General features: G+C 45.6%; 1 protein-coding gene across 3 annotated transcripts in view; it reads right to left on the bottom strand.

Moving 5' to 3' along the window:
- Positions 1-18,972, bottom strand: part of mnat1 (MNAT1 component of CDK activating kinase) — a 37,332-nt gene that overhangs the window by 2,189 nt on the left and 16,171 nt on the right. For all 3 annotated transcript variants that reach the window (XM_034575424.1, XM_034575422.1, XM_034575423.1), the window contains one exon: positions 10,647-10,768. In XM_034575424.1, the coding sequence (XP_034431315.1) occupies positions 10,647-10,768 (122 nt within the window). The remainder of the gene's footprint in view (positions 1-10,646; positions 10,769-18,972) is intronic.

Below are 18,972 nucleotides of genomic sequence, written 5' to 3' on the forward strand. Positions count from 1 at the left end.
AACTCTCACTCTTTTCACATGACTGTACTTGACGGCGCTGACAAACGAAGAGGGGACTGACAACACCTGGGACGTGCAACAACAAGAAATGCATTAGAGATGTGCCGCACACTTGCTTAGAAAAACACACTCTTTACACTGCTCTCAATCATAAAAACCAGAGACAGACACACACACACACACACAAGACTCCTGAGTAACAGACGCTTCGAGCCCCTCTGACGCTACTGTTTCACTGTGTGCATTAACACTCTCCACGCCCCCCCGTCCCCCCCCCTCTCTCCCTTTCTCTCTGAGGACTGGACGGCCTTTTGTTCGCAGGGCCCTGAAACCCAAGCCGTTTCGGCCGGTAACATCTTTCACTCTCCAGGCCCCACTGGAGCATTAGCTGCAACTCGATATGGGTCTTTTCAAAGCCTCGTATTATTGGGTAAATATGGGTCACTTTGGACTGGCCCATTATGTCGCTCGAGGGGGGGGGGGGCGGGAAAAGACGAGTGCAGGTGATGAAAACGACCGAGTCAAACTATGACAATGTGCGTGTCAGACCGGTTCTCCATTCGTATGCACGCTCAGAATAGTGTTTTTTTTTGCTTTTTCTCAGATGTGGGCTACTGTAATAATCCTTTGAGTGTTTATATTCTCAAAAGCATAGCACATGAAGAAGTGCTTGCATTATTTTTCAGCCTCTACCATGTGATATTGGCCCTCGCTTTCAAAATCCATGTGCACTTGGATCAAAACTGTTGAAAGCTAACAGCATTTTTCCACTTGAGTCTGGAACCCCTAATACCTGGGCAACGTCTCCTGCTAATGCTAATAAACAGTCTGAGATTTTCCTGACGGGACAACCAAAGTATTCCCCCCTCCCGCTCCCGCTGCCTGGAAAACACCGCAGAGCCCCATCTCTAATTCAAAGTGAAAAGATAAGTGGCGAAATGTTCCGGCGGGTTCCGTGTGACTTCCAGCTGAGAATGTGTGGCTCCTTTTTGTGTTTGGAATCGGCGATGCTGCTGTGGAATGGGGGGGATGTGTTTGGCTTCTTCAGGGAAATGGGAAATAGCTGTAAGGCTGGAACTCCGGAGGGAAGAGAAGGGGAAAAAAAGTAGATATCAGATGGAGGTGCTGATTGTTTTGGGCCTCTTGTCTAGACTCCACGTGTTGGCTGGAATTGGATTAAGAGGAGCTGTGGCAGCCCGGGCCTGATGGAAAAGAGGCCTGTAATGCTGCAAAGGTTATTTGAGCGAGCAGACACTTAATCAACATGCAAACCGCAGAGCAGACGCACAAGACAATGGAGAATTCTGAATCGGTCCTAAACAAAGCTCAGTTCAGAGCTGCTGTCTGGGGTTTGGCTGCTTTCATACATGAAGACTTAACATTCATGTTCACCACTGAGCAAGTTCAAAGACGTTGAACCGGCTCCTCTAACGGGAACTTGGGGTGATGAATGAAGAAATGGGATCTTCTCAGGGAATCAATTAAGAATGATACATAAAGATCGTGGTCAAATTCCTGATGGTTGGTTTGTACCATTTCAATCTTGAATTATCTTGGTTATTTGGTTGATAACTGTGAGCCGCTAGTGCTCTGGTCATAGCTTGCAACTGCTAGCTGCCACTGTCGCCAAATTGTGCGCAATTAACTAAACTGACTCTTTTGGTTTCGCCCTTCTCTCCTTCACTCCTGTTCCAGTCACTTTGTGTTTTTATTTTATGTCATCAACACCGGACATCGGATTTGTTTACATATGGTTGTATTTGACTCTTGCTGCTGTAATTCTGCAAATTTCCCCATTGTGGGACTAATCAAGGATTCTCTTATCTTGTCTTATTGTTCTTACATACACACTTGTTTTTTTTAAATGAAAATGTAATTGATTCATTTAAGGTTAGATTCAAACCAGCATTACAGGGAAAAAAATAATCTCTAGCAAGCGAAAGCCTTTCTTCAATGTTAATGTTTAAAAAAATGTCAGTTTCATCTGTAGAATCAATTCATTTTAAAAGCCTCGAACATTTTTACTTCAAAATCTCAGCATGAACCCATGACCAGGCTTCACCTGTCCACTCTCACAGCCCCCCCACTGGTCCTGGGTCAGCATTTGTTTTTACCACAGAAAAGATCAGAGGCTTCTTGGATTCAGCTTGTCGTCGGCATGATTCATGACTCGAACACTGACTTTCAGGCAGTTGGGGAGAGAAACTTTGTATTCTGTTGAACCCACAAAATGATGTCTACAAAGAGAAATCAATACATTTTGCCCTACCTGCGATCGCTCCAAGGTCTGGAGCCTCATTAGCTATGTTTATTAAAGCGAGGGAGCTTAGACTGGTGTGTTGAGTGGACAATGAGGGCAGCTAACAAGCTTGGGGCAGTCTGTATGTGAACAGAGGTTGTGAGTCCAGTCATGAGGCGATTGCATGGCACAGTGAATGTCCGGAAGTCTTCCTTTAGCGCTCTGCTCCGGCAGCGGTTGGAAGATTCCTGGCCTGGGAAGGATGGTGGCTGAGGGGGCGGTGGAGGGGGGCACACACCTGCCAGATGATTTGTCATTATAGAGGGGTCAGCACTCAGCTGTCACCCCCTAATCACCCATCCTACCCCTTAAGTCACCCCCCCCTCCCCCTCCCGTTCACCCCCCAAACTCCACTCCAGTCCTCCAAAAACACCCCCTGCATTCCTCAGGCGGCTCCGGTTTCACTCTGCCCCATCTGCCCCTCCTTTCCTAAACTCTACCCTGAGAGAAAATGTACCCCTGTGAGAGAGACACACAGCACACTGAGCGCATTGTGTGGATGTGCGATGTGTGCTTATGCCGCCGTGTGTGTCTACACAATTCTCATGTGTGCGAGTACATGTTTATCTAAGGCCGGAGCTGTTTGTATCGATACGAGCGGCGAACCGACGGAGCTGAATTTTCTCTTGTGGAGAATGTGTGAATTGGTCCAGGCTGCGGCCCAGAAACGAAACCCCCCGCAGACAAGCCAAACACAGAGGACTCTCACAGGTATACTATATCTGTCAACAGCGGTCTTTCTTCACCACGGGTCAGAGGTCACACTCTTCCACTGAATGCAGCTTCCTCTGGGACATGCGAGTGTGTGTGTGAGATCCTCAGCCATTAGCCTACCCACTGTCCACCAGATTACCTCAAGTTGTGCTGCGGAGGGGGGGGGGGGGGGGGGGGGGGGGGGCTCAGTGTGGTTACATCATATCCTCACAAGCCCACAGACTCCTTTCTGTTATCATGTGCCTTATCATCACCCCCTGACGGGCTGAGTCTGCCTCTCTGCATCCCAAACGGGCGGAGGACGGGGAGCTGCGTATCTCTAACACTTAGTAAAGGGGACAACATGTTTAGAGTGTTAACAGAAGCTTTGGTTGACACTTGACATTAACACTTATAGAAATACATTCTCATGTTGAGCGCATGGCGACATACATGTTGCTCTCAGGACGGCAGCTTGTCGGCATCAGTGATAATGACATGAGATGTGCGCTAGTTTTTTTGTCTCTGAAAGACAGTGTTGTAGAAGTGACTATGATAAAGGTCTATTATGCGACTTGCTCCAAGTGTCACCTGTCTTGACTCATCCAAAGTGAACTTGTGTCTCAGCGCTGCACCTCTCCTCCTTAACCTGATGGGGGCAGTAGAGGCTGAGTGACTGGCTGGCTCGGCCACTGGTTTCACACCTATCCTCAGCAGCCCTGGGGCTTGGAGTGGCATCACACACCCCGCCGGCCACTTGATACAGAGAGCATCTTTCTCTCGTCTCCTGAGCTGCCACTTGATAACTCTGCCCCCCGGAGAGCTTCGAGGAAGGAGGAGTGAGTCAAACCGGACTGGAGAGGGAGGTTAATGACATGACATCAGTGTCGTCATTAACCAAATGGGGCCGTAAACAATGGAGAGACATATGCCATGCAGTGAATGCCTACTAACACAAGGCACACCCATGCATGCATACACAGCAGCAAAAGAGCTTTGACTGTTGGATATAACATTCTGGGAACAGAGCACCGATACAGGTAGGAAGAATAGAGTTTTCCCAGGAGGGGCTACCACCACAGGTATCAGTTACTGATGCACCTCGAGCCCTGGGGAGAGGCGAGGAAGATTTCAATCAGGGAGAAAGATGGGAAAAGAATAGGTAAGGGGGGGTTGGAGGAAAACAAAAAGTCAGGGAAAGGTAGAGCAGGGGGATGGTGATGATTCATACATCATAGTACCTCCTACCATGAGGTGTGCATGGCAGGTTCGCACAGCCAAGCTTCACATGACGGGAGTCTCTCCAGCTCTTAAGAGGGGAAAATGAGCCGGCTAATCCCCCTGTACATTGACAGGCCCTTTTGCCCCAGGGTGAGGAGCAGGGGAGAGGCAGTCTCAGCCTGTTGGTATTTGTGTGAAACACACACACACACACACACACAAACTCAGTTTGTGTATATAGTTATGAGCGCCATCAGGCTCAAAATCAAAGCAGGCAACCCAAGACAGAGTTGGGCTGCTTTACAAACCTCTAAACAGATCAGTGTGTGTTAAAATAGTCAGGAGACATCACCTCACCCTTCGCTGGGTGTCGACCCCGTCGCCTCTAGGCTACGACACAAATAAACCTGGAGGCGAGAGAGACCGTTATCCCCGGAGTTCCCTGTCCGCTGGCGTCTCCTTCACTGGGCCCGGTTTGGCCTTGGTTCATGTCAGGAGGAGACTGCTGGTCTCTCTGGCACAAGACCCACAGAGGAAAACAATAACACGAACAGCAGAGCTCTCTCAGATGACCAGAATACACACAAGACAAATCTACCTCCTGCTCTGTCATTCGGTAATGCTCCTCCTGCTTCCGCTCTTTGGGTTAGAAATGACTCACCCACAAGTAAAAAGCCTCTCGACAACTACAGCCCGTGCTTATTTTGACTCGTACTTCAAGAGAAGATCAATATTTGCACAGATCTATGGGAGGGAAAACAATAGTGATCTGGCCTCCACCAGCTCTGTCTGTTAATGGTCTGTTTACTGAGACAGACGGGATAATGGCCTGGGTGTGGGGCTGGAGGACAGTGGCCACGCTCCACTCTATTTCTGATCTAGTTAGTAACGAAGAAAAAGAGCGCCTACAGTACAAGAAGCTGAGTGCCAAAGCAAGGCAGCGGCTGTATGCTGTGAAGACGGCGCATCCTGTTGACAGAGACAGTTTTGCAAGTCAAATAGCTGCACTCGAGCCTCCACACCTTTATACCGCCTGCGCTCTGTTTTGGCTATGCAAATGTGAAATCTGTGAGTCCCATGGCTGCAGTGAAGCTTTCAGATCTAAGCTATGGAAACTCTTTAATGGTCAGACAAGTGCTGCATTAAAGACTATAGTTACTGGCTGTGTTGGCTGGAGTAACACAAAACACTGCCATGCGCAATGAGTGTGTAGCAGGGAAGAATGGAGGATATCAGATATCTGAGAAACCAAGTTCAGCTTCAGGTCTTGGTTATGGTGGCAACCCCGAAGTATTTAAGGGAAAGCCCTATTGTTATGCAAGAGCCAAATAAACCATTTCCCATAAATGGTGCTGTTTGGCAGCATCACAGAATATCTTAATTGGTTTGAACAAGGCCAAAATCTGAGCCTGGAGGCATTATCTAATAGTAGTAAAAGTAGATCAAAGACTGCCGCTGTTGAGGGAGTTCATCTGAGGTCATGCTAACCGGCGCCTCAGTCTCCAGCTCATAACTTAAGCATCAAAGCTGTGTTTGTGTGTGAGAGAGAGTGTGTGTGTGAGTGAGTGCATGACTATTTGAGGCCCAGAATACGAGACCCATCTCTCTGAGGTGCCATCACTCTGCTCCCGTCACTCGGAGCACTCTGACGTTCCGGTGCTGCACCTCAGCTTCCCCACGGTCGGTGACCTCTGATCCCTTCCCCCTCGCAGGCCCATCAGGCCCATCAGATGGATATGTACCCTGCAGGGATCAGAGAACCTGGGATACATGGAAAAGCTCTTCATGGCCATTTTTTCAAGATTCCTCTGGAATGGCTTCACTCTGAGTGAAAAAGAGAAATATCATGGCTGACTTGCACTTTCATCGCAAAGTGAGAAGGGAAAGCAGGGGAAGGAAAGAATGATTTGAATGCCGTTTAAACCTCATATACTCTAATTCAGTGATGGCAGAAATTGATTCAAGAGTACTCTATGGACCATGTTTAGTGGTCCTGCTAACGACGAGAGCCAAATCCAGGGTCACTGGTAGTGCTCTTGGCCAGCTCGGGTCCAGAGCTGGAAAGATGGAGAGCTGAGAACTGGAGTTGGCCCAACCCGGCAGGGAGAGGTTAGCAGAGCCGGCTGCCAGGAACTGAGGGCTGTATGGCACCACTGACTGTTCTGGATATCTCCCTCCCACCAAAGCACTTAACATGCAGTATAAGCCAACACACAAACAAACAAACAAACAGATACACACACCATTCACATAAACACTCAGACGCCAAGGGATGCTTGGAAAGCTAAAGAACACGGGCATGAGGAGAGCATCACTCAGAGACCCATTAACCCCTGGCTCCCAACCAGAACAGTGAGCAGGCATCCTTTAAGTACACGTTAAACATAGCTTCTCTATGTGTGTGAGCACAAGTGATTTATGTATTACTTGTGTGAGTCCATGTGTTTGTACTATGTAAATAAAAAGATTAAGTCGTTTTAAAAGACGAATTGCGGGAAGTTTCCAGGGGATGAAAACGACTGACTGTCTTCCTTATCCATAAAACAAGGTCACAGCAAACTACCTATCGCTATTTAACCCTTCAGCGAGTCTCTTTTGTCCTCTGAGGACGACTTCCTTGTGCAGAGAAGTGCATCCCCAGGAGAGGAGCTCTAGACTAAACACTCCACTCCTTCAGCTGCTCCCCTTCACCCCACCGACAAGAGACGGACGCGTGACGAGCGCTCCCAACAGAAGACCTCATTTTTTCCACCAATTATAGAAAGCAATGCAGAGTGGGGGGAGGAGGCAAAAATTTCTGAATATTATACACACTGGCATTTGGCGAAGTGCGTTGAGCAACCTCTGTCAGAGAGAGATGGGCTAATTTCAGGGCGACCTGTGCCAACACAAACAACTATTCTGGCGAGCTTTCATTGTCAGCACTTGAGGTTTGAGTCAAATTTTTCAACGCTCTGCAGGCAATGTCTCTTTCCCCAATTTTTTCCCCCCATATGATTTGTCCTGGTCCAAGATCCCAGTCAGTCTTTCATCGCCTACACACTCAAGAGCTCAGAGAGTATTGTAGAGAACAAACTCGGACCCAGATGCTCATCTACACGCACAAAAAGGGACATTTTATTTTAGGTCATCAACATGTGTGTCTACATGAACACGTGGAAATAAACATTCTAATTATAATGCTGGTACGACCTCATTGATGCAGTTTATCTTGAGGTAAGGAAGTTCTTCCTTTCGGGTTATGTCCGTCAGCAGGAGCAGGGTCGACAAAAGGCGGGAGTTAAATCAGCTCCTGCTTCAGTCTGTGTGTTGGAATTCATGTCGCAGTCATGTCAACATAAACATCATGTGTTTCTGATTCCTTCTCCAAAGCAGTATTTACTTCTACTTTGATTTTGTTTATTGAAGGCTTTTACTGTTCAACATAAAAGCAAAGAGCCATGGAGGGACATTTGGTGATCGAGCCGCGGTGTTACGTTCATAGTCTGCTCATAATTCTTAGGGCTCACGCATGGTTCTGGGTATGTGCCAGTCAATGAGATGGACAACAGTGTACTGCCTTTAAAGAAACCTCACACAGTCAGGGACCAATCCTATGTGGTAAATCATAAGCACCTATGCACATCAGGGGAGGAGCATTTGGTTATGAATGTGTGTGTGTATATGTGTGTGTGTGCGCGTGTGTATGTGTGTGTGTGAGAGAAGGGGGGAGCTGAATGGGCACTTTAGGAACATGCTGCCTTTCCTCTGCTCCAGTATTGAGGCAGCTGTCTTTAATATAAGAGCTCAGCTCAGCCCATATTTATTCAGGTACAGCTGACAGAGAGAGAGAGAGGGAGAGAAAGAGACAGCGAATGAGGCGTTGCCCCTCTTTTTCCTGGCAGCCGAGCAGCGCTCACTCCTGCGGTTTTTTTGGGGGGCAAAGGGACAAGGCGAAAAAGACACAGACACTAAGACAAAGAAGGGTGAGCTGAAAAAACAAAAAAAAGAATGGCTCCAGTCAGTCCTGTGTGGACTGGACATCCCATGCAAGAGTCCAGAGCCAGAGGCCCCGGGGCTACCATGGAGGGGGGGGTTGTATTAGCTTAACTCTAGTCTCACTTGATGGCTGTGTCCAAGATAAATGACCGGTGGTGCTGCTGTCACTGTGGGCCTTGACCAAGACAAACAGCCAAGTTTTAAAATAAGTACCTGCCCCAGCTCGGTCCCATTCACCTCATCCACGCTCGGACAAATCAGCATCTCCTCACACATTCAAGCATATTCCCTTCACAGGTCATAGGGCTGGAGGAAAGCCTAACAGCCTGCACAGGGGACTCACTTTTCACCCTCTCAACGCCGTCTGCATTCTCACTCCTCCGCACTCTCGCTTGTGAATATTTACCACATCACACATGTTCCGTTGTGGCAGAAATGCTGAGGCTGCAATAATGAGGGTGAGTGTGAGTGTGTATGACACAAAATGTACAGCAGCTTTAAGGGACACCGTCTGCGCAAGCTTGAGCGTACATGTATACATGAGCTCACATGCACAAAACCTCAAACTTAGATGAATCCCAAACTGCCAACTGTACAGAAGTGTCAGCACTACTCCTTGTTTTTTACTCTACTAGCACATTGCATCTTGGGAGTTGTGGTTTGTCTGTAGGAGGCTTGTCTGTGTCACTGCCCGCGGCCTGCACCAGTGAGCCGGGTGTTCGTGAACTGAACCTCATTTATCTCTGTGGCAGAGTCCTTCCTCTCCCGCATCGCTCCTCCTGGACCCCTGAACTGCTGACAGCCCCCACCACCAACACAACCTCTCCTCTGAGGTCCAGCATGCGGCAAAAAATGTGAGATGCGTTTCATCTGCATATTGATCAACCTGGCCAAAAGAAATAGTACCTCAGCACTTCACTGAATACATAATGTAAATAAGTGCCAGTTATTCTGCTTAAACCCTCCTGCAATCCTTTCAGCAAAACATTTCACCTGAGGTAGATGCTTCTTCAGGTAATTGGGCAAAAATCATTAGCACGGTTTATCTGAAAACAAAGTAAGTAGTGATAAACAAGATAATCCTGAACATGTTGACTTAACTTCACCTCAGCCAAATGAAGGTTACCGTCAGGGTGAAGCAGCGGTGAAAGTCACCAAATACGAATATGACCCCCCTTTGCTACTGTCACCCAATAAAAGCAGGCCGCTCTCAGTGTGTGGGCAGGTTTTAGTGCCAGCCAGCTGCAGTGCAGACGGCTGGGCGCTGGGCCGTCTGATGGATAGCTTACATTCGGTGAGGACTGGACCAATGGCGTCGTGGATTGATTGGCCCAAAGGGGCCGTCGGGGAGAGCACATCCTGTGTGTGTTAATGGACGCTCCTGCAGAGGCACTGTGGCGGCTTGTGGCAGCGTGATGGTTGTTTCTCTCTCAGTCTCCCTCTCTACCCTTCTCCCAGCCCTTCTCCCAGCCCTCCTCCCCCCTCATTTGCTTTCACTCTCCCAGTTAATCAGAGGAGAATCAAGTGAGACAAGCCAGGCTGCCCAAGCAGCAGACCAACTTTCTACCAGCTCTCTGACCTGAAACCGAAACCTTTACAATATGTCGCTATTTGGAGAACTGAAAAATCCCATGATTCAACTTTGATTACAATACTTTATTTGACCTGTTGCCCAGTTTCCTATCATTTCCCAAAAGTGAACTGAAATCAAAGCTTAAATTCATAGGAAGGCCCCATGAAAGAACTGCCTACTTTGGGAGCAATTATAATGAAAACTGAAACAGTTTTCTCTGGGTGTATTTCAAATTCATTAATTCGATTAAATTGTTAGTATAGACCTAAAGAGTGCTCACATCAGCGTGCTGCAGATCAGCTGACATTTTACCTAAACATATAGTATGTAACAAAACAAAAGGGCAGAAAAACACACTGCTAGTTTTTCCTTCCACTGTTTGTATTGGTCATTCCTGACGGCCTCATGATTATTCATAGCGATTTGCTGCGTAACGTGAATAAAACTAAAATACATGACCTCATCCCTGGACATGATTTGCATCTGGGTCGCATCAGGTAGATTTTCCTCTGCAATGGTAGTGATCATCCCATGATCCCACGCTGCTTCACAACATCATCAAACTAGGTCTTTTGTTATTGTTTTGATTGGGAGACCCTTAATGGCCAAAGTTACATATTGTATGCTTAATACCGACTAAGTTTGGAAAATCAACAACTACAACTTTAACAGAGCTATCTAATCTCATCTGGTCTGTGTCTGTTTACTCATAACATACTTGGCACAATTCTTTCCAGGAAATGTCCACAGAACTTATAAGGAAATAATGCCAATGTTATTCGTCACTCATATTGTTCTAATGCCAAGTTAGATTTCAATACAGTTTGTGTGTGGCTTGAAGGAACAAGATGTGTGCAAGATTGGGTTTAAATAAACTTGTACCCGACTCTGCCCAGCTGCTCCAGTTCAGGCACCTGGGGTCCGTAGGTTTCTACATGAAGAGGCTGGTATTGGTACAGGACTTCCTCTATCTTGGGCGCAGGCAGGAGAGACACGGTCTGACGCTGGAAGGAAAAACACAACATTCAACATGGAACAATCATCTTCATTGTCTTCTGTTTTGTATGCAGCACAACGACGGAAACTCCAGCTATGGCACAATCAGAATGACACAAACAGAAACAAAATTATTTGGAAAAGGATTCATGTCAATCAAACTGCAGCATTACCAACCACCAGTTCTCGACGGACTGGTTTGGAAATACAAGTTTTGTCTTGGTTTGATGAGACAATGACTTTGCATGTTTGCAGTGGATAATACACTGTTGGCAACTCAGCAACTATTACTGATGGAAATGTGAACGAAATGAAATGAACATTAACATCATACAGAATAACTGTGGTTGGGTTGAGGAGGAAGTGTTACCACCAATAACAAAAAGCAAGTGTACTTTGGACCAAAAATGGTTATCGGGAATTTCCATGTCGCAACCAAAAGAGAAATCAGTTGAAAATGTATAAATGTATGTGCAAGAGAAATGTCATTACTTGATCAAACTTAGATTTGGTCGGCTGTGTGCAGAGTATGTGAGGAGGAAGGGCTTGTGATCATTTGCTATTTCCATTGTCTTTAAATGAAGACACATAACATTTCACCTAAGTTTCACCGAACTGTTAAAGTTGAGATTTCAGTCAGGCTACTCCACTTCCTAACACTCTTGACCGTGGCGATAAAGTGAGAAACACAGTACTTCCTCAGGACACGGTTCGATTTGGGGCTCCGCCATCAAAAGGGGAATTTCCACACAGCGTTCAGACCACAATGTTTTCTCCAGCATTATAAGTAATGAGACTCAGAAGACGAGCCGCTCGTGAAACAAACCAAGAATTAAAAAAGATGATGTCTAAAAACAAACAGGGACTATTTCAGAGAGTACAAGGGAACTTTGAAACAAAATGGAAGATCAAAAGATAAGAGATAAAGCAAAGACAGGAGTAGGAGGGGAGAATAAACAACAGAACACTGAGTGGAGCTGATGAAAACCAAACTAAACGAGTAACATGTGCTTCAGGCTGCCTGCACTCATACACGTATTTGGCCCAACACAGGGACACACACAGGGAAATAAAGCAACCAAAGCTGGGCTGGAAGTTAGAAAAGCATCAAGTGATGCACACTGAGGTGGCAAAGGATACAGAGTATCATAGCCAAACACAACATGGTTTTAACTGTGTGAAACCAGTCAATGCACAGGATTGGTCTTTATACACTTTTAGAAAATAGGTACTAAAATGATTTTTCAGGTACTTAATTCACTTTTTTTCCTCCTGGTGTATTTTACAACATTTTTCAAAAGATGTACTTAAATCTATATATATGTACTTTCGGGAACATGAATCTTAAAATTTACAACACAGGCATACAACAAGAGGTTAGAAAAAAATTGAAATTTGAACCTCCCACACAAGTGTTTAGAGAAACAATGGAGGACAAACATAAGATGGAAAAGCTGACTTACAAATGAATAAGAATGAAAGGTTGTTGAGAAAACGAAGTAAAAGTAACTAGAACAACTTTACACTAACGAAATGTTAGACAGAGCCCTATTTTTCATTACTATTTACATTTATTATTCTAAACTTGAATGTATACATGTGAATCAGTGTGGATATAATGATAAGTAACATCAACTTAATCATTTATATAGGAGCAGAGTCTTCAGCTCGTCTAGAATAACAAAGAAAAATGTCAAAAATTGTGTCAAGATATGAAAAACAATAAAATATACAATAAAGTATTTCCAAAATAATCACAATAGATATTAGTATAGCTATACTCAACTTCAAACACTGATTTCCCAGAATGACTTTCAGCTCCCTTAACAGAACGAGTCTGAACCTGTTGCATTTAGCAGTGGTTTATACGTGCAGGTGCAGGGAGCAGCAGGAACAGTGACCGGGGCAGAATATTAAAAGAAAGAGAGGGAGTTTTTCCACAAAGGAATAATGAAAGTTGAATATCTACTCAAAACACAGCATGTCTTCTTCCTGCACTGTTTTATGCTTATGAAGCTGCAATAAGCGGAACATTATAATTTGGAATATGTCTTGATCAAATGTATTAATCAATTCATTCACATCAAACTCCTGCTCCCTCACTGTAAAGAAGAAAAAAATTGGCAATGTTTGGTCATTTACTTAATACAAGAATAAAAAGTAACAACCAATAAATAATGGATGCAAGAACAGAAAGTATTTTAGTATGTCAGAACATTGCCCTCATCCGAACGCCAAAGTTTCTTTTGAAACAGAAAAGACTCGATGCAGAATTCACTCAACCTTTCACCCCAAGGTGCCAGTGATCCCCTTCCCCGTCCCATCCATTCATCCACTACAGGCTAATGAAACCCATACCCAGTCACTCTCCCTCTCTTTCGCACTCCTTCAGTCTCTCCATCCATCTTCTTTCAGACTTTCAGCGCTGCTAACTCCCCTACTGCACAAATCAAAGAGACGCACTGGGACGGAGGGGCGGGGGGGGGGAAACAGAAGAAACAGTCTGCCATGGCAGAGAGGTAGAGAAAGAGAGCGGCAAATTGGGGAGTTGCAGATAGCTGAAGGGCAGTAAATCAAATTTTTAGGCGACACACAGAACAGAGCCAACTCTCAGACAGAGAAATTTGGGCTGCATTCCTCAGTGAGGGCACCTTGAAAACTGACAGACACACAACCGCACAAACATGCACAGCAAAAGACACACACATGCACATAAAAGGTTTTGCTCTTCTGAATATATTTACAAAAATGTGTAAATTAATAATTTGTGCCTCATCTAAACTGCTTTAAAACCAGTCAACCTATCTGACTGTCCAGTTAACGCAGAGTTGTGTCCTCCTCCACTCCACCTAATAACACTGCTGAAACCTTCAATCGTGAACTCCTCACATCCTATTAAAAGCCTGGGTGAATTGCGACATATGAATGTTGTTTTCCAAATGCTCCGGTGAAAGAAAGCAGCAGCGGGGGGGGGAGGGAGTGTGGACCCCCAGCCAGGCCCAGCAGAGTAGAGATGACTGAGGAACTAGGGGACACTGGAACAACACCACTGAAGGAGCCAACACAAACATCTGCTTTTAACATCACAGAGGCCCATCTTACTACCTTTAGCAAAATGATGTGTGCCCTTATGATGCTTTCAAGTTTGTGTATGGCTGGTATTTAAGGCTCTTATAATAGCCCCGTGACACCAAAATGAAACTCTCGGGGTCCATCAATCTTAATAAAACCACAGGGAAGGATGATTTAAGGAAATAACCATTGTGCCAGTGGGAGTACTCCGCTGATCTCTCTACATCTACGTCGGGCTTTGGTGGAAACATTTTAAAAGTTGCAGTGAATCGGTCACTGGTGTCAATCCTTGTATTGGTGCAGGGGACAGGTGTGCTGGCCTGGAAAACTGTTAAGCATTCTACGCCTCTTGGGTAGGGGGGTTGCATTTGGCTCATGCTATGCAGTCACATTACTCTTTCCTAACTCTGCTGTCCGCGTGAACAGTACCATCTGGGAAAGCAACAGGGTTATCCCATCTGACAGAGTGATGCGGCCGACATTCATGTGACTTTTATTGGACAGGGATCTTGTAAACGTCACGTTACTTTAAAAGGTAAGAAAGATCTGCCCTGAAGGCACAACATCAATCACGTGAAAGTCCATCAAAAACAGGAGATGGGTGGGTTTTGTTATATAGGTGTTTTTTAAATTTTTTTATAATATCATTGACAAGCCAAATTTTTTTCAGTCATTCCTTACAACTCACTTCTACACATTTTTTATGCAATATAGTTCTCTTACTGCCGAATCGTTTAGCTGCTTGATTTGCTTTCTATGCTTTTGCCATTTACCTCAGCTAAGGTTATGTTTTTGTCTGCTTTTGATCGTCTGTTAGTTAGCAGGAGAACGCAAAAAATACTTTCTTCAATGAGAGATGGGGCATTTTCCATTGATTTCTCAGACAAATTATCAGTGTGTGTTTACTTTGTCGGAGATCCAAACGAAAATCTGGATCTAGTGAATTCAAAAATGCTTTCATAAGGGGAACTTTGAGCCTTGGCAGAGGTACGTGCTCTGCTGAGAGTCATTCTAGTATTAAATTTTGTTGAAAAATTCGAAATCGTTGAGTAATTGAAATAATAGACATTGAACATTGGTCCAACATGTAGGTGGTCTTATTTAATTTTCACAATGACAGTTCTGATCAGAAGCTGGTATATAGCTCAAATCGTGTGGGTCATCACTACAAACACACACTGCACGGTCATCAGCAGTCTCCAGGCCGCCTATCGCTCCCCTGACTTTGCAGCTCAGCAGGACACATCAAGGTCGCTTACACACTAACCTCTCCACCACATCCACAGGAACACACTCCCCCAAGGGTTTGGGTAGCCCCAGTTATCTTAAGCAGGGCTCCAGAGGCAATGAGTCCCCCTTCACTAATAAGCAAAGTGATAATGAGAACAATGGAAGGGGAAACAGTGGTCAACATTGTATAGTGGATATAATTAATAAGCCTAGTTAGGGGCCACCCTGGTGCCATCACATCCTCAGCCTTCACTTCCACCTTGTGCCCTGGCACTGTCGCTGCTTCTGTGTGGATAAAGAGCTTTGGGCTACCCACTAGCCCACTGAGCACCAAGTAGCAAGTGTAAAAGCTGCTGCCTACATAGTGCCTCCCCTGTCCTTACAAGTTTAAATATAACTGCCTGACTAGTGGCAGCTGCCCCCGTGCAAAGCCCCTAAAGCTGACAACCCCTTTTTCTGCAGGGCTGGGCGAGGGCCGGCTTGCCCACTGGTGAGGGTTGTTGAGGCCAACCTAAACAGGGCCAAGCCCGGGGCAGGGGCAGAGGTGTGAATGCCCACATGTGCTGGTGCCAATCAGGGCTGATGGTTCTCTTTACCGCCTGAGCTGACCCCCCCGCCTCTCCCAAAGCTCCCGCAGCCATCAGCCTGCATGCCAACAGTCCAATAAAAAGGAAAGGCCAAAGGGCAGGGGTTATGCACTCTCTCACATAACACTAACCTTCTCTGGTTTGTGAATGCTCTACATGTCAAAATTGTCAGAGTATAAACCTGAACACAAATATCTACGATGGTTACTATGTGTCTTAAGAGTATGAAAAGGAAAAATGAAAATAACACTGAAGATTACAACAGATTGAGTGGGAGTTGCGGGGAGTATATAGCGTTAAAACTCTCTGGCAAAACAGGTTCGGCCAGTCTGCCAGAAGAAAGTAAAGCAGAGCCCGGCCTGCGCTGACGAGTCCCAAGCAGAGGTCACTGTAGAGGACAACTTAACCAACTAAAACAGACCTGAGCAAACAAGTTCACAGCAGGAGCGTGTGTGTGTAAGTATGTGTACTTGTGCTTATGTTTTCTATGGTTGTCAGATTCCACTGCCAAAATGTAGAATAGAATAAAGCCAGAGAGAACCCGGGGTTATTTCAGTCAGCTTCACATCTATGTTTAGGGATAAACTTTCCACCCACATTTGACTGAATGTGTGCATGTGTGTGTGTGTGTGAGCAGCGCTTTGTTTATGTGTGCATGCGCGTGCGTCCTCCTGCTTTCATTAGGTACCCATGCCGGCCACGTCAGGTATGTCAGCTGCTCTGCTGCCTTTGAGGAGTGGATCGCGCCCCAGCAGTGCTTTGGAACCCAGGAACTTTCATTTAAGATGGCGCTGAAAGCTGTCCCGAGGTGAAGAGCTTCCCTGTCGGTCAACTGTTGTCAGGAATGGTACACGATAACAGCTGAGGACAATTCCACACACATACACTTGGACTGGAAAACACAATGACGTTGTAGGCATAAACAAAGCCCACATGCTAAAATACAACCAAAAACATACAAATACATATTGCTGATTCAACGCTTAAACAAGATGCAATTCACATGCAGATATCCCTCAACTGAGGTCGGTTTCAACAGAGCAGGTGCCGAGGACGATGGCTCTCGTCATCACGATTAGCACTGGGACTGGTCTTGTGTGTCAGACAACAACAAGCAACCTGTTTAAACAGCGTATCGTTGCCTCCCTCCCACACACAGAGTCTCTTTTGATATCAGCGGACCACTATTTTAAAAAGACACTTTATTCTTCAAAGGCTGTTTACTCAGACTGGGTGAGGGGAGTGTGCGTTTATGAGCGTGTGTGTGCATGTGAACCCACACACGGGTATGTGTGTGTGTGTGTCTGAGTTCAATAGAGTGCCTACAAAGTGAAGGATTAGGCGCGTGATTTCAGACAATTCCTGAGGCAAGACTGGGCCCATCCCACCCCACATCACACCTGGACCAAGACTACTTTCCCTCAGGATCGGCTAACTTCCTCATGCATCAATTTGGCTGCATGTTAACACACAACCAGAATAATAAGGATCAGGGTTAAAGTCCTGGAAAATCACCCAGGTTAAGAGTAGTGCCAGCATGGCTGAGATGTCCCCTTAAATGTTCCCAGTAAACAACGTGACACAACTAGATGCAGCGTTAGATCAGTCTTTAAATAAGGACGGGAGCCATTGGGGAAAGCTGAGGAAGACTTGGCATCCTCACGTTCAACAGCTCAAAGACAGGAAGATATGTCATGCCACCAGTGACCACTCACCTTGGCCCAAGGTGAAGCAGCTGGCTGAAGAGCTGGGGGGGCTAGCTGGTGGTGCTGGTAGGGGGGTGAGGGGTGCAGTGAGTTTCTGCTTTTGTCACTGATGAACTTGCACTTGACCAAAAACATCCAGAGGAAAAAACTAGAGGATATGAATAAGCTCCCTGGCCATTCATCACTGTCACAATAGAGTGGGTTTCTCCATAGTGCTTTACAGGAGGTTCATGGTACTGGTGCTTCTATTGATATTCTTTTTACAGTTATACAAAACTAGTGCAGTGTCTGTTCTAAACCTGCTGGTTTGGAACAGGCTCTTTGCTTTCTTTCTGAAACTGGAAAAGTGAGCTGCAGTAATTGAGACGTATCAAGCAAAGACAGACGGCTGGAATCAGTCCATAGAACCCTGAAGCCACAGCCGCTGCACAAAGAGCTGCTCAGCTGTTTATTTAAAGTTAGGTGAGGCTCAGTACGCAGAACCCCAAACTGGAGAATCAGTTGTAGTTGCCATTGTAGTGAGCATCACTTACGCTGATAAATCTCAGCCACGGCTACTAAAGAGCACTGGTTGCCAGTTTATTCAAAGTTTATTAATGGATGAATGGATCGTGTGTCCAAATTGGACCATGTTTTAGGAATTACAGGGACCAGAATCTCACAAGCTGGAGTCACAAAATATTTAGCACTCTTTTTTAATTAATTACTCAAATGGCTGAGTATTGAAACTGTTGTCAATTAATTGTATGTAGAATCTAATCACATCACTAAATAAGCTTGTTAAAGAGAAAAGTGCATATCAGCAAAACTATAATAGAATATCAAATGAATGTGAACCAGCATTAGAAATGTGTTTTTACATTCGCCTCCCCTAATTTCTACTGGAGAAAAACTGAAACCCTGCTTGGAACAAGGGACCACAACCGAGCAGATAAACGAATTCCAGCTATCAGCAGGAATCCATCGCTCTGTGCTGAAACCGCACCAAGTCAAACACAAGTCACTCTTATGGACTCCGAGATGAAGGGAAATCCAAACCCACACGTTCCCCTGACTCAAGTCTCTCAGTCCAAATGCAGCAGATGCATGGTGAGAGCTCTGCTCCACCAACAGGAGCTCAGGGACGGGAGGATGAAGAGAAATGTGAAGAAAGACGTGAGGAAAAACAGCCACAAAAGATGCCAAGAGCAACATAATCTTACTGTTTCTCTCTCCATCAGCAAGTTTAACTTCATGCTGTATATCAGGGGGGTGAGATCCAGAGAACCACATCTTCCATTTGGATCAATCCAGTATTTTTAGACTGGTTGTGGATCAGACAGTCTCAGTTTTAAAAGGTTTCACTGATTATTGCTGCATCTGATTATTTCACCAAGAACTTTCGAGAGAGAGAGACACATGAAAAAGAGCAGGATAGTCAAACAAAGAGGGCAAAAGAGAGTTTGGTTATACCTGAGTCTGTCAAAACATACAGCTTGAGCCTAGGTGAGTACTAAGCAGATATCTCTCCCACGCACCACTGAACTGTGGGAAGACAAGCATGTCTCATGAGGGTTTCCGCGGAGGGAGTGGGGGTGATGACACAGCCTATCTCATCACAGTAAAATGAAAATAAAC

Source organism: Hippoglossus hippoglossus, chromosome 22 (genome assembly GCF_009819705.1).
Source record: "Hippoglossus hippoglossus isolate fHipHip1 chromosome 22, fHipHip1.pri, whole genome shotgun sequence".
NCBI lineage: Eukaryota > Metazoa > Chordata > Actinopteri > Pleuronectiformes > Pleuronectidae > Hippoglossus > Hippoglossus hippoglossus.